The sequence below is a fragment of the Aspergillus lentulus genome, assembly GCF_001445615.1.
Source record: "Aspergillus lentulus DNA, contig: Alt04, strain: IFM 54703, whole genome shotgun sequence".
Classification (NCBI taxonomy): Eukaryota; Fungi; Ascomycota; class Eurotiomycetes; order Eurotiales; family Aspergillaceae; genus Aspergillus; species Aspergillus lentulus.
Window position 1 is genome coordinate 1911475 of NW_028322122.1, and position 12817 is coordinate 1924291.

A 12817-nucleotide genomic window follows, 5' to 3' on the forward strand; every position below is an offset into this window, starting at 1 on the left:
CGTTAATACATATCTAGATCATGCCAATGCATGCTCATCAAGTGATGGAACCAGCTAAGGTATATGGCTAGCTGATACAGGGTAGATACGCTAGTAAGTCGTACCGTGGCAGAGCGAACTGGCAGGAAGAGGTGCTTGGTGTGTTGGACGCAAAATTACACTACTATACACTACTATTTTCTAGCACATTAGAAATGGTTGTCTAGACGCCTTTTCTAGTCGTGGGTTATGGTTGACATCTCCGCTCTCCACTCTCGGCTCTCCGATGGTCCTACTCCAAATCCTTGACCAGCACGGCAGTACCTTGCTGCTCGATCAAGATTTCAAACAACAAATCCACCGCTCACGTCATTAACGAGACCACTGCATCTTGATTACCATTCACTCGCTCATTTACTGGTCATGAACTCAAGCATCTTCTTGAAAAGGCTGGGTCGCACCGCCCTACAGCCTGTATTGTCGCGAAGCTTCACCAGCACCATCCCCGCATTGTCCAGCGCAATCCCTCCGAGAGGGTGGACCCCAACACCATTTGTGACTGAAACAGTGGTGAGTCCCAATTTTTGGATATTTGAGTACTGGATAGATTGACTCACTGCTATAGGGAGGCGGTTGGCACACATGTACGTTTGTTGGCCATGTACCAATCGGCGGAGCCAAGGCCAAGCTAACAACGGGTTTTATAAGACGATATCTTTTCTAGATTGTTAAAGGTATAGCAGATTTTCTATAAGTGAACTCGTGAAATGTGGATTGTCCTTACTTACCTTTCTCTCTTCAGGAGCGCATAATCTGCCTCAATGGCGAAGTAGACGAAACCATGTCCGCGTCGATAGTCGCCCAGCTCCTCTTCCTCGAAGCCGACAACCCTCAGAAACCTATCCACCTATACATTAACTCCCCTGGTGGCTCAGTGACAGCTGGTAAATCTAGCACACCCGATATTTCGGTCGTTCGCATACACGGGCTAATCTAACCTACCTATACCTAGGTCTCGCCATCTACGATACAATGACCTACATCGCATCACCCGTCAGCACAATCTGCGTTGGACAGGCAGCCTCCATGGGATCGCTACTGCTTTGCGGAGGCAACCCGGGGAAACGATATTGTCTCCCGCATTCGTCTATCATGATACACCAGCCCTCGGGCGGGTACTTCGGACAAGCGAGCGATATCGCCATCCACGCCAAGGAGATTCTCCGTATTCGCAGCCAATTGAACAAGATCTACCAGCGGCACTTGACGGGGAAGAAAGTGCTGTCTCTCGAGGAGATAGAGAAGTTAATGGAACGTGATTACTTCATGGGGGCGCAGGAGGCTCTGGAGATGGGTATCGTCGACGAGATTCTGGACCGCAGGGTAAAGCCGCAGAATGAAGGAGGAGAAGGCGAAGGGAAGCCGCCGGTGCCTTGAACGGAGCATTTCGTACCTACTTCTTTAATACAGAAACACAAAACATAAGTCCAGGCATAGAACCTCCAGAGTGCAGACCACAATCAACTTTAGTTGAAATATCAGTGCGGCCACCATAAAAATGAGAGTTGATCAGTCTAACCAGGCACCACCTTAGTCCAGGTTGCACGAGACAAAGGCAGGATACTGCAGCTACTGCCCGCTACCTATAGTTATAGGGTAAGGGACTGGCCAAGATTTGGAGTAAGAGCATCGGAGAGCGGAGAGCGGAGAGCGGAGAGCTCAATCACTGATTTCTCCGCTTACTGGCGGATTTCTTCACCTTGTGTTTTCATGTCCAACCACAACAGCTGCAGAGCATGGAGTGCTGTCGACAACGCGCTTCATACGCGTCATGGCGAATAGCTACGTTTCGGCAACTTTTTCTCACATCTGCAATTCCTGTATCGTCCAATCGCATCCTTCGGCGTGGAATCTCAAGCTCCATCGACCAGGACGAGTCGCGAAGCCCACCCCGAAAATCTCAGAATGAAGCCGACGCTCAGGAGCTAGATCGAGACAATGTGAGGGGAAACGGGGAAGCACCGTCTCAAACAGCTCAACCTGTCCGTCCTTCGCAGCTACTGCCTCAATCGCCCTTACTCACAAAAGCACTCCCCGGAGTCGAGAAGAAGCGCAAGAAACGGCCAACGCAGAGTGATGCAGATCGATTACGTTTCAATCCCTGGGCAGTAGCGCTGGCATCGCCTCTACGTATGTGTACAGTTACCGGAACTCGTTTGCCACGGGAGTTTTTTACGGATTGGGGTCTGGTCCAACGCCCAGACGACGAGGGGCTCTGGTTCATGCCTGTTGGTCTCTTACGGGACGAATTATCGTCCACGAAAGTCACGCAAGCCGATCAACATAATCAAGCCGAACAATTATCCCCAAAGAACAAGTCTCTCCGCTCCCTCACTCTACGAATTATCGACCGTCTTCCCCTGCTGAAGGACTTGACCATACCGCTTGCGCGAAACAAGAGTGGGAGAAGACCCTTGATTACAAAAATGGTGCCCTTTCGATGGAAGCACCCGCTGGGCCCTCTTACAGCTCGAGAGGAGAAACGGTTGATTTGGCGGGAGGACATACCTGAGTTCGTTCTTGAGAGAATGCGGAAGCATGTCCTAAAGAAGCTCAAAGACATATACGGTGCGCAGAAGCGGTCGAAATCAAGGCTTGGGACTTTAAGGGTCATTGAGGTCAAAGACACTTCTTACGATGCTCTTCTGGAAGGCTTAGGACGCTTGGAGAAGATCGAGCGCATGGAATGCGGCGGGGTGCTTGTCATGGGCCGTCAATTGGAACAACGCCAGGATGGAGGTTCTTCAACCGCTCAAGAGCAGGTTCACAACCACGAATCAGCAAAGTCTCCGTATCCGGACTTTGTGACCCTTCCACAGTCCCATTCGAAAGTACCCGTCTTTGACCTGACTGAGCTATTGTCCCAAGCCGATCTAGCAGAAGTCAGGGACTATGGTCCACTCTTCGGGAACACTGCTCTGACCCTGAGCCCAGACAACCCGGCGGCCGTTCAAGCTCTTCTGGCGCTGTGGAAACTCAAGGCATTCCTCAGACCCCAGGAAGCATGACCTGCTTGACAACTCCGGATGCCTGTTGAGCCGTCAAGGGTGTCTAGTGTTACTTGCGTGTGGATGCAATTCCTTTTGATGACCAGTATATATGTCAAATTATATAAGAACTCTATGGGATATCTTGATGAGATCTATCGACGGTGAATCTCGCCTCGAAGTGGCCGTACCGGGGGCCGATGCTTGAAAGTCAGCAATAAAGAGACGTGCTCGGCGATGCCACTTCACTTCGCTTCTAAAAGGTCGGAAAGTTTGTCTAGGTACACTGAAGGCCTAATAGGCCCAGTCAAGAAGTCTTCCTTTGAGCTGACTCCAGTGAGGACACCCAAAGTGCCTCCGAGCTTGCCTTCTAATCCAAACCGGATGTCGGTGTTGGCACGATCCCCCACCATACACGTCCGAGATCTGTCGAACTTGAATTTTCCCTCGATCGCGTCCATCATTGCCTGGTTGGGCTTGCCTAGCGAGACAGGCTCTTCGCCCAGCATCATGATCAGCGGCGCACTCATGGAACCCGCGCCGGGGAACAGCGTTCCTGAGTTCGGAAGTGTGGAATCGATATTGGTCGCAAGGAAAACCGCACCACGTTTGATGTAGTGATATGCGAGAGCCAACTTCAGGTAGTTCAGATGGAAGTCCAGTCCTACGAGAACGACTCCGACCTCGGGGTCAAGTAACGATGGGTCCCCAGCTGCAATAAGCTTGTAGTCGTCAGGTCTCACTTCGCGACGATACGCGGGATCTGTGCCTCCAATAAATGGAACGTTCTCCGTTTGAAGCTCTTGCTCAATGCCCGTCTCTCCGATGACGAAAACCTTTCGCTTATTCTCTGGCAGTTTGAGGATACGGGAAATATAAATGGATGCGCTGTACGAGGAGGAAAAGATTTCTTCCTGTGTTCTTCTGTCAGCCTAGCCCGATGTACACAACCTTCTACTCCGGCCCAGCCTCCGCAAGCTTTCCCTTGAAGACGTACCGTTGTGCTAGGGATCCCCAGCTTCTCCAGCTTCTTTTTGTAATCGGCCCGTGACTTTGTGCTGTTGTTCGTGACAAAAACGACCTGCTTGCCTGGTGGATATGAGTCTCTAGCTCACGGCTTCTCCCCGGCAGGTGCGCGCGTACCGTTGCTCCTCAACATTTCCAGCGTCTCGACGGTTCCAGGGAAGAGGTGGTCGCCGGACCAAAGGACTCCTATATCAGATGTTCTGTTCAGCAATCGCCTCAATCAATTGGATCGGGTATTGGCGGAATCATCATGCACATTGCACGGAGTATGAGCGCGCGAAGAAGGGCAGCACGAACCATCGCAATCGAACAGAAATACCTGATAAATACTATCAGCCTCTTGACCAGGATAAGACGCACAAAGTGCATGCCATTGGAACGTGTTGTACTGGTTATTGTACTGGTTAGACTCACATCAAATTTATCCAAGAACTCCTTGATCTCCTCCTTCTTGCCCGTTAGATAGCGGGGTACGGTCGTCATCGCGGGGTACGGTTGAGGACTCTCCGGAGGGGCCATTCTGGTCTTTCTGTACTTGGTCCTGATACTTCGGAGCCAGGAGGTCTATTCGTAGATATATAAAAGAGAAGGTCTTTCAGGGAACTTGGCTGGCAGACCCAAACCCCAAATCCAAGTAGTGACTGTTAAGCTGCGATGTCGGTCAGCTTACCTGCACGCTGACTCTTCGGACATATGCGCGAGCGGGGCCCACACGTGGTTGTGGGGCATCGCCAGAGGATCAGAGATGCTCATATAGTCATACTTCATAAGTAGGAAGATGGGTAGAGGAGTAATAGCAGTGATATTGATGATTGTAGCATGATTCCCATGCCTTCCGTCTTATTTTGATAATGTGCACACCTCTACCATTTCGGAATTGCCTTACCATGAACAAAGTCTCATTAAGCGGCGTATGAGCACGCAGGGTTCTAGTAGTTCCTCCCATGCTTCAATGCTTCAATACATTCTTTACATTGAGCTATGGTCATGGCCCTCATGAGCGAAAAAGTGGCTAAAATCCTTTGATTATGTATAGATCAATAAATCATGAGCCGCCTAGGATGCCTGATATCCGGAGAGTAAGATCTAGTATCGATAAATGTTCGTCTGCCCCGTCGACCAGACGTTTGTCCATCTCAGAGAAAGCGATTACAATCTTGTTCTTTTGTATGTCTGGAATAGCATCGTTGTAGACAATCCGTCGGTACAGCTGCCGATAGTTAGCATCTTTGACAACGTGCAGGATGAAATCTCGCGATATGTGCAATTGAACGGTGCCTTGTGCAAGGGAATGGCAGAAGAGCTTACCTGTAAGACAAGCTGACCCGCGCTCCACCCATCCGCAACAATGTCCGTGACGACGGCAGACACAGACTCATAGGAAGACCCCAATTTCTTCGGCTGCATGGCCTCAACAAGTCGATCTATAACACTTTCAGGCACGACACCAGCAATCTCTTCAATCATTCGCACAGTGATAGGTTCCGAGCTGGCGTCTGTCATCTCAGAGTCCTCGTCCCCATCTTTCTGACCCGTCGGACGACCAGCGCCTACCAACCGGGCCGCGCTCTGCATGTACGTGATGGCACGCCGTAAATCACCTTCGCCGCAGCTGATCAGCTTATCAATGACGCCTTCATCAAGCTTCAAATTCTCCAATCTGGCAATATGTGCCAAGCGTTCCGCTGCGGCCGAATTATCCAGCGGCTTGAAGCGGAACTTGCTGCATCGACTGGCAAGCGGCTCGATGATCCGTGTGACGTAGTTGCAGACGAGACAGAATCGGGTGATTCGGCTGTATTGTTCCATCGTGCGTCTGAGTGCAGACTGTGCATCTTGAGTCATGCTATCCGCCTCATCCAGGATGATGATCTTGAACGGTGGGCAAGGGTATTGTTCAAAATATGATGAATCCAATCCGGTGGGTTGACTGAGTTGCGTGCGGGCGAAGCCCTTGACCTTTTCGCGGACAATGCCAATACCACGTTCGTCTGAGGCGTTCAGTTCGAGGATACGTGACCGATAAAGAGCAGGGCCGAATAGCGATTTTGCAAGGGCGAGGATGGTTGAGGTCTTTCCTGTACCTGGGGGACCATAGAAAAGCATGTGAGGGAGCTAATTCTGTCAGTCGTGTTCACCTGTGAATTTAGTTTTGTAAGAAGTCTTGTATGTCGTACATTTGAAGCTTGTAATGTCCGTTGAAGGACTTTCGTGGTGTGGTCTTGCGCGGCTACATCATCGAGGGTCTTGGGACGGCTATTGATCTCAGTTAGAACGGCCATTGCGTAGAATAATGGATGGACTAGAGATCACATACTATTTCTCAACCCATGGTTGCAGCCGTGTCTGCTCCTCCTTTCCATCTGTTGGCTTTTGCTTCGAAGTGGTGGATGCTGCGGCAGCTGCAGCAGCAGCTCGGGCCTTGTTGTTAAAGAAATTGGCAGCCATGAGTAGCTACTCAAACATGTGAAGCCGCTTTGAGATTGTGTAATTCAGAATCTTCAATAAAATGCTCTCATTGAAATTAAGATGGCTCCAAAATGCTGTTTTGAGGACAGGTACCCAGGAAACGTGTCTGAGAGACGCGTCTACACGTGATACGCGATAGGCCTTAATATTGGGAAGACCGCCTGCCCTTTAAAGCAAAAATACGGTCAGTAACAGATGTGCTCTACGCAAATGCGAGAAACAAAGGTAAAGGAATCTATTGTTCTAGGTCAAGAGCTTGCTGTTGATGACTCTCAAATTTAGCTGACATAGTCGCGACTTCATCTAATGAGCACTCTATATCGTTGCCCTTAGGTTTTCCCTCGTCGGTGAGAAGCACCTTCACAGCGTGAGAGTGAGTAATGCTTGGTGAGGCTGGTAGACATCGATACCAAATTTTTATATCTAGTTGATTCAAGTATGAGGGAGGCTAATCCTGCGCCTCTGCATGCTGAATGATAAGATGTAATTGCGCTAACAGGTAGTCTAGATCGAAACCTCAATCGACCAGAATCTGTTTAGAAACGCTCGAGTAGTGTTTGAAGAAGCTGGTAAACAGGCGGATCGAGTGTCCCACATCGTAGGTACCGCCAGTCTCACGGATACTGTGCATGCTCAATTGTGGGTTACCCAGATCAAGGGTTCGAGCACCTAGTGCAGCAGACAGCATAGGCCCAATAGTGCTACCACAGCTGGAATCGTTGCGAACAACGAAGAGCTGCAGAGGGACACCCTCGCCCCCGTTTTCCGCCGCCTTTTGGGCAACTTCCTGAAGAAGAACAATGCCAGGCGAGTTTGTAGCGTAGCGAGCATTGGCGTTGATTTTGATGACAGGGCCCTTGTTGATCTCTGGACGGTGATCGGATTCGTACTTCGCAGCGTAATTTGGGTGTACTGCGTGAGCCATATCGGCGGATAGGAGGAAGGAGGTAGACAAAGTCTGCTCGTAGGCTGTAGATACATCGTCTTGGTCGGACGAAGACGAAGGGAGAACCGACAAGCGATGAATGACGGCGGGAAGGAGGTTTGAGTCAGCTCCCTGAGCAGTACGGCTTCCAATTTCCTCATGGTCGAACAATGAAATGAGTCGGATAGACGTCTCATCATCCAGTGCCGAGGAATCAGCAACGGACTCGATCAAGCCAACAGTGGCACAGAAAGAGCTGTTGAGATTATCCAGTCTAGGTGAGAAAATGAACTCCTCGTGCATGCCACCAAGGCAAGATCTTTGGGTGTCAAACAGAATCATTTCGAAGTCAAGAATGTCGACAGGCTTGACACCTGCCTCAGCAGCCAAGAGCTCGACAAAGTAGGGATGATGACGCTCAGTTATCGCCTTCAGAGGAGAAAATTCGCCCTTACCCTCCTCCTTGGCTTCAGGGTCTTTGGATTCGCCGGTACGGTTGAGCTCGGCTGCCACAAGGCCAGCAATAGGGAACAGCTGCGTCTCTTTGTTGAACGAGAAAGTCTCCTGGCGGTCAAGATGAATGGCCAAGGTGGGAATGCGAAGGACTGCAATTGAGATCAGCTGTCACTTCCTTCGCACAAGATTCACATCGGGGAGTGTTACTTGGACGGTCAATCTTGATCAATTTCTGCACAATGGAGCCATCGCTGGTCTTAACCATAGCGCGACCCGCAACTCCCAGGTCACGGTCAAACCCTGACGACCATTAGTTTTGAGTGAGTGTGTAGGGATAGAGTTCAGTAAACGTACATGTGTGCCAGATGCCTCCACCATACGTCTCAACACCAACTTGCATATAACCCTCTCCGCGCTTGTTGCTAACAGGCTTGACTCTCAGAACAGGGGAGTCTGTGTGCGCACCAATCATGGAGATGGCGTTGCCAGGCTACAATAGGCCAACACTTTTTAGCTTTTTTGACCGAGGAAGCTGTATGTTGTGTCACCTGGTGTCGTGCAAACATACCTTCCATTTCTTGCCTACTGCAAAAGCTACGATGGTTGAGCTATTGCGGGTCAGATAATACTTTCCACCAGGTCGGCATGTCGAAGCCCAAGAGTCTTTTTCCTATGGGGAAATAGTGAGAAGATTGATATTGACATGATCTGCGCCCCTAGATATATATCATACCTTGATTTCCTGGAATCCTGCTTTAATGAGGAGTTCTTTTGCAGACTGAACAGCATGGAAGGCTAAGAATTCGCGCCGGTGTCAGTCCCAGTCTCTAGATAAGAAGCAGCGTTCAACCATAAGGACGGTGTATTTACGAGTTGGAGAGGCATTGACAAAGGACAAAAAGTCCAAGGCGGGTTGCTTCAAGTTTTGCGCGAGCTTAGAGGTCATCTTGAAAGAGTACCTTGTTGGCTATGAGGTAGCTTATGGTGAAGTCTGGAGTAAGTGGAGAGGAGGGACTATCTATTTGTTGGCATGAGATCGGATCATAGATACACTCCAACAATCTTGGCGGTCAGGCTGATACTAACCACGTTCGGTAGTCTATAGCAGTGAAGACATGCAGCTACAAAGAACTTGATACATAGTTATGATAACTTAGTCTGTATACTCATTATTGTATTGAAAATATGACAAGACCTGATGAGTCCTATTTTTAGTAGGGTCCATTTGTTTGTCGTACAGAAATATCCCACTCACGTGGTTTCTTTGTTGATCTGATCTTCACTGTCAAGCACAAGAGCTGACTATGAACAAAGGCTGGAATGATTGATCTAACATCAGACAAAGAGGGTAAAAGAACGGTGGAGTCAATTGTCCAGAAACTCAGATTTAAACCTAGTCAATATATAGATTGTTCTATTGTAGTGCAGTACGGAGTAGCCATGTTGAGGGAGTCCGAAGTGTCACGGTGGTGTAGATGAAGAAATGCGGAAGAGATAAGGTATGATTTCATCATCAGATCAGTAGATATTCACGGGCGAATTTTTGCTGTAGACACCCGCTCAGCTGGTAGGAGGATCGACAAAGGTGGATAATCAAAGAAAGAGTTTCTTTGGCTGCAGAGGTGAAAAATAAACTCTCCCTTTCCCCATGCTTTGGCCCGAGCTCTCAGTCGCGTCGAGGGCGCGTGGAACGACAGGCGGTCGCGAAACTGACAGGAAGGTTAGTGCGCCTGATTGATAGGGCACAACAATCAACGACAGGCTGAGCACGCCCTTCTGGTTAGGTATATTGGCGCTTCGCGTTAATGAAGGGGTTTTGTTATTGTTTTCAGAAGACACCAACGTAGGCAGACATATTGATTTCAGTCATCAGATGCAATTATTCCTATATTTGGTATGGGACTGCATTATTGTAACCAGTGTTACTGTGGGCGCAGATATCTACAACTGAGTGATCTGTGTGTTCACCGCATGGTTAGCCAACGCAACGACAACAGTAAACTACATCAGAACCAAGTCAGATTAACTAAGCTCATTGACATAGTTTCAGCAGTAGTTCCTCATCCTGCGACAAATCTTAGACTTAGGATAAATGGCAATATCAACAAAGATAATCGCAACACGTTGATCCATCAGCCAACCTCCTCTATCCCAGATAGGCTTAGTGCTCCCGACGCGTGACTGGGAGGGATGGAATCCCCTTCGAAACTCCGTCACCCCCCAAAAGAGAGAGAGCCCGTAGCCCGCCCTTGGATTGCTTTCGCTACTTCTCAGTCTCTCATAGCTCACCAGACGGTGGTCAGGTCGCTTTCAAATGACCTCCACAAGTTACCAGATTCCGTCAAATCAGCCTTGGGTCTGGTGAGAGAAGTGAATGGTACCCTGCTCGCCATTTGTCGCTCCCTCAGTCGCCTGCCTTCAGTTATTTATCGTTCGGAGCGGAGCAGAAGGACTTGGCCGTTGCTACCAACAACCTTATTTATTCTACGAACCACCAACTTTCAGGACAAACTGCGATCCAATTAGCAATACGGTCCGTCGCACGTCGACTTGAAAGCGCATCATCATACGGTTTCTATATATCTCTCCACATCGTCACTGGACACCTGGAACCTGTCGCATCGCCTCGCTGGTCCCTCCTACAGTCGATACCAACCTCGAGCGCTTGCACTCCGAATAGAATCTACGCTTATGAGTATGGGCGACAACAACAAAGATCCGGATTCTCTGGCCGCTGCTGGCGCAATGGCGGCGAAATCCACTATGAGATCGTCGGAGAGAGTCCCCAATGCCTTGAATATCGCATCCCCGCCCGGATCAAGGACGCCTCCCAGCATGCCATCGAAGAAGACGATTTTCTACCCCGCTACATCGGCAAGAAGACAGAAAAGCCACAGCAGTTCCGAACCCGTTGATCCCAACTTGCTTGCGAAGGCTCTGAAGGAGTACGAAGACGCAGGACGTCCTCGGGAAAGAACCCCTGGAACTAGCCCCAGTAGGAAAAGACAGCGAGTATATGGCGATCGGTGAGCATCATGATACATCGTATTGTCTCTTTGATGGGCGATGACTGACCGCAGGTGCCCGCAGGTTTATACCAAATCGCGAGGGGCAAGATCTACAAGCAACTTATAGCTTGCTTCATGAAGACGGATGTCCCTCTACTCCTTCCAAAACGAAAAAGCGCGCCCCTCACTCGGAGCTTCACTTCCAAAAAAGTATGTGTGCCTCGGGACCTTGATCGACGTACCTGTAACTGACCTTGCCTGTAGCGGAAGAAGCAAATAGAATGTACTCGCGCGTACTCAGAAGTGAGCTTTTTGGAAACACCGTCCCACAGGCCGATCTGGATTCACTGTCTCCTGATCCGTTACTGGGGATTCCCAACGGTATTAATGAGAAGACACGCTCTCACACCCCCCCTTCACACGCCATCTCGAACCTACCGCCCGCCAGTATCACGCCATCGACGCCTCACAAAAATCTCTTCACTTACGCTTCTCCGAGAATTGGCTCTGGTCAACCAACACCATCCAAGACGCCCCGAAGTCAACATGGTCCCAACTTAAATGTGCGATCAGAACTTTACAGTCTATCGCCGATCAGATACGACAGTCAACGTATCCTTGAGACTCCTCGCAAGCAGCCTCGCTACGTCAATAAAGTACCCTACAAGGTTCTCGATGCACCCGACTTGCAAGATGACTTCTACTTGAATCTGGTGGACTGGGGCAGTAGTAATGTGCTAGGTGTTGGCCTAGGCAATTCGGTGTACATGTGGAATTCGAATACCGGCCGGGTGACGAAACTATGCGAGCTAAGAGATGATACTGTCACGAGCGTCAGCTGGATTCAGAGGGTAATGAAATCTCTCATACATAATCTTTGTGTTTCAGAGCTGACATTGGACAGGGCACACATCTTTCGATAGGAACTGGCAAAGGTTTTGTACAGATATGGGATGCAGAGCACTGTCGCCGTCTTCGGACAATGATTGGGCATACCAATCGTGTAGGGGCTCTTGCTTGGAACGATCATATCCTTACCTCAGGCTCTCGGGATCGACTCATCTTTCACCGTGATGTTCGCTCCCCAGATCAGTATTTACGTCGACTATCCGGCCATAAACAGGAAGTCTGCGGTCTCCGATGGAACACCGAAGATGGCCAACTAGCTTCAGGCGGAAACGACAACAAACTTATGGTGTGGGACAAGCTGAATGAGACACCACTCTATCGCTTCTCGGACCATACCGCCGCCGTAAAGGCCATCGCCTGGTCACCCCATCAACACCATCTCCTCGCCTCAGGTGGAGGTACGGCAGATCGGACCATTAAATTCTGGAACACCGCTACTGGTTCAATGATTAAGGAAGTTGATACGGGTAGCCAGGTTTGTAACCTGGCATGGTCGAAGAACTCGGACGAAATCATCAGTACACACGGCTACAGTCAGAACCAGATTGTAATCTGGAAATACCCGCGCATGGAGCAGATTGTATCGCTAACCGGCCACACTTTCCGTGTTCTCTACCTTGCAATGAGCCCCGATGGACAGACGGTCGTTACCGGAGCTGGTGACGAAACGTTGAGATTCTGGAAGATTTTCAATAAGAGATCAGGAAGAGAACATGGACGGGAGGGCGGCAAGCTAGCGGAATGGGGTACGATTCGGTAGTACCGGCGTTAGGACGAGAGGTTATCATGACCCTGCAGCATCTTTCACATCCCCGCATGGTTTTCACATATGCATTAGACATGGCGTTCCAGGACATTGGCGTTGCAGCAATCCTGGGGGTACTTTTGGTCTGTTTAAGGGAGGAGTTTTCGCTTCTTTGGCATCTTTTCGCATTTTGATCGTGGGTCTACGGCATTTTCATCGTGGGGACCAGGTGCTTCTCTTTTTTCTCTCCATC

The 12817-nt window shown here is 49.7% G+C and overlaps 6 protein-coding genes across 6 annotated transcripts; 3 read left to right on the top strand and 3 right to left on the bottom strand.

Moving 5' to 3' along the window:
- Positions 1-820: 820 nt before the first annotated feature.
- Positions 821-1416, top strand: ALT_1920 (ATP-dependent Clp protease proteolytic subunit; the record flags this gene model as incomplete). The annotated part of the gene is made up of 2 exons (XM_033559721.2): positions 821-923; positions 992-1416. 2 exons carry the CDS (start codon positions 821-823, stop codon positions 1414-1416), a joined length of 528 nt encoding a protein of 175 aa, XP_033415612.2.
- A 359-nt stretch (positions 1417-1775) lies between these two features.
- Positions 1776-3047, top strand: ALT_1921 (uncharacterized protein; the record flags this gene model as incomplete). The annotated part of the gene is made up of 1 exon (XM_033559720.2): positions 1776-3047. One exon carries the CDS (start codon positions 1776-1778, stop codon positions 3045-3047), a length of 1272 nt encoding a protein of 423 aa, XP_033415611.2.
- Positions 3048-3271: 224 nt separating this feature from the next.
- ALT_1922 (4-nitrophenylphosphatase) lies at positions 3272-4571 on the bottom strand (the record flags this gene model as incomplete). The annotated part of the gene is made up of 5 exons (XM_033559719.1): positions 3272-3940; positions 4024-4115; positions 4170-4238; positions 4350-4371; positions 4467-4571. 5 exons carry the CDS (start codon positions 4569-4571, stop codon positions 3272-3274), a joined length of 957 nt encoding a protein of 318 aa, XP_033415610.1.
- Positions 4572-5097: 526 nt separating this feature from the next.
- ALT_1923 (replication factor C subunit 2) lies at positions 5098-6500 on the bottom strand (the record flags this gene model as incomplete). Its single annotated transcript, XM_033559718.1, has 4 exons — positions 5098-5262; positions 5361-6167; positions 6230-6308; positions 6370-6500. 4 exons carry the CDS (start codon positions 6498-6500, stop codon positions 5098-5100), a joined length of 1182 nt encoding a protein of 393 aa, XP_033415609.1.
- Positions 6501-7038: 538 nt separating this feature from the next.
- Positions 7039-8848, bottom strand: ALT_1924 (M18 family aminopeptidase; the record flags this gene model as incomplete). The annotated part of the gene is made up of 6 exons (XM_033559717.1): positions 7039-8051; positions 8110-8202; positions 8257-8392; positions 8471-8572; positions 8636-8697; positions 8773-8848. 6 exons carry the CDS (start codon positions 8846-8848, stop codon positions 7039-7041), a joined length of 1482 nt encoding a protein of 493 aa, XP_033415608.1.
- Positions 8849-10599: 1751 nt separating this feature from the next.
- ALT_1925 (WD40 repeat domain-containing protein) lies at positions 10600-12579 on the top strand (the record flags this gene model as incomplete). The annotated part of the gene is made up of 4 exons (XM_033559716.1): positions 10600-10928; positions 10993-11120; positions 11175-11761; positions 11815-12579. 4 exons carry the CDS (start codon positions 10600-10602, stop codon positions 12577-12579), a joined length of 1809 nt encoding a protein of 602 aa, XP_033415607.1.
- Between the last annotated feature and the right edge of the window lie 238 nt (positions 12580-12817).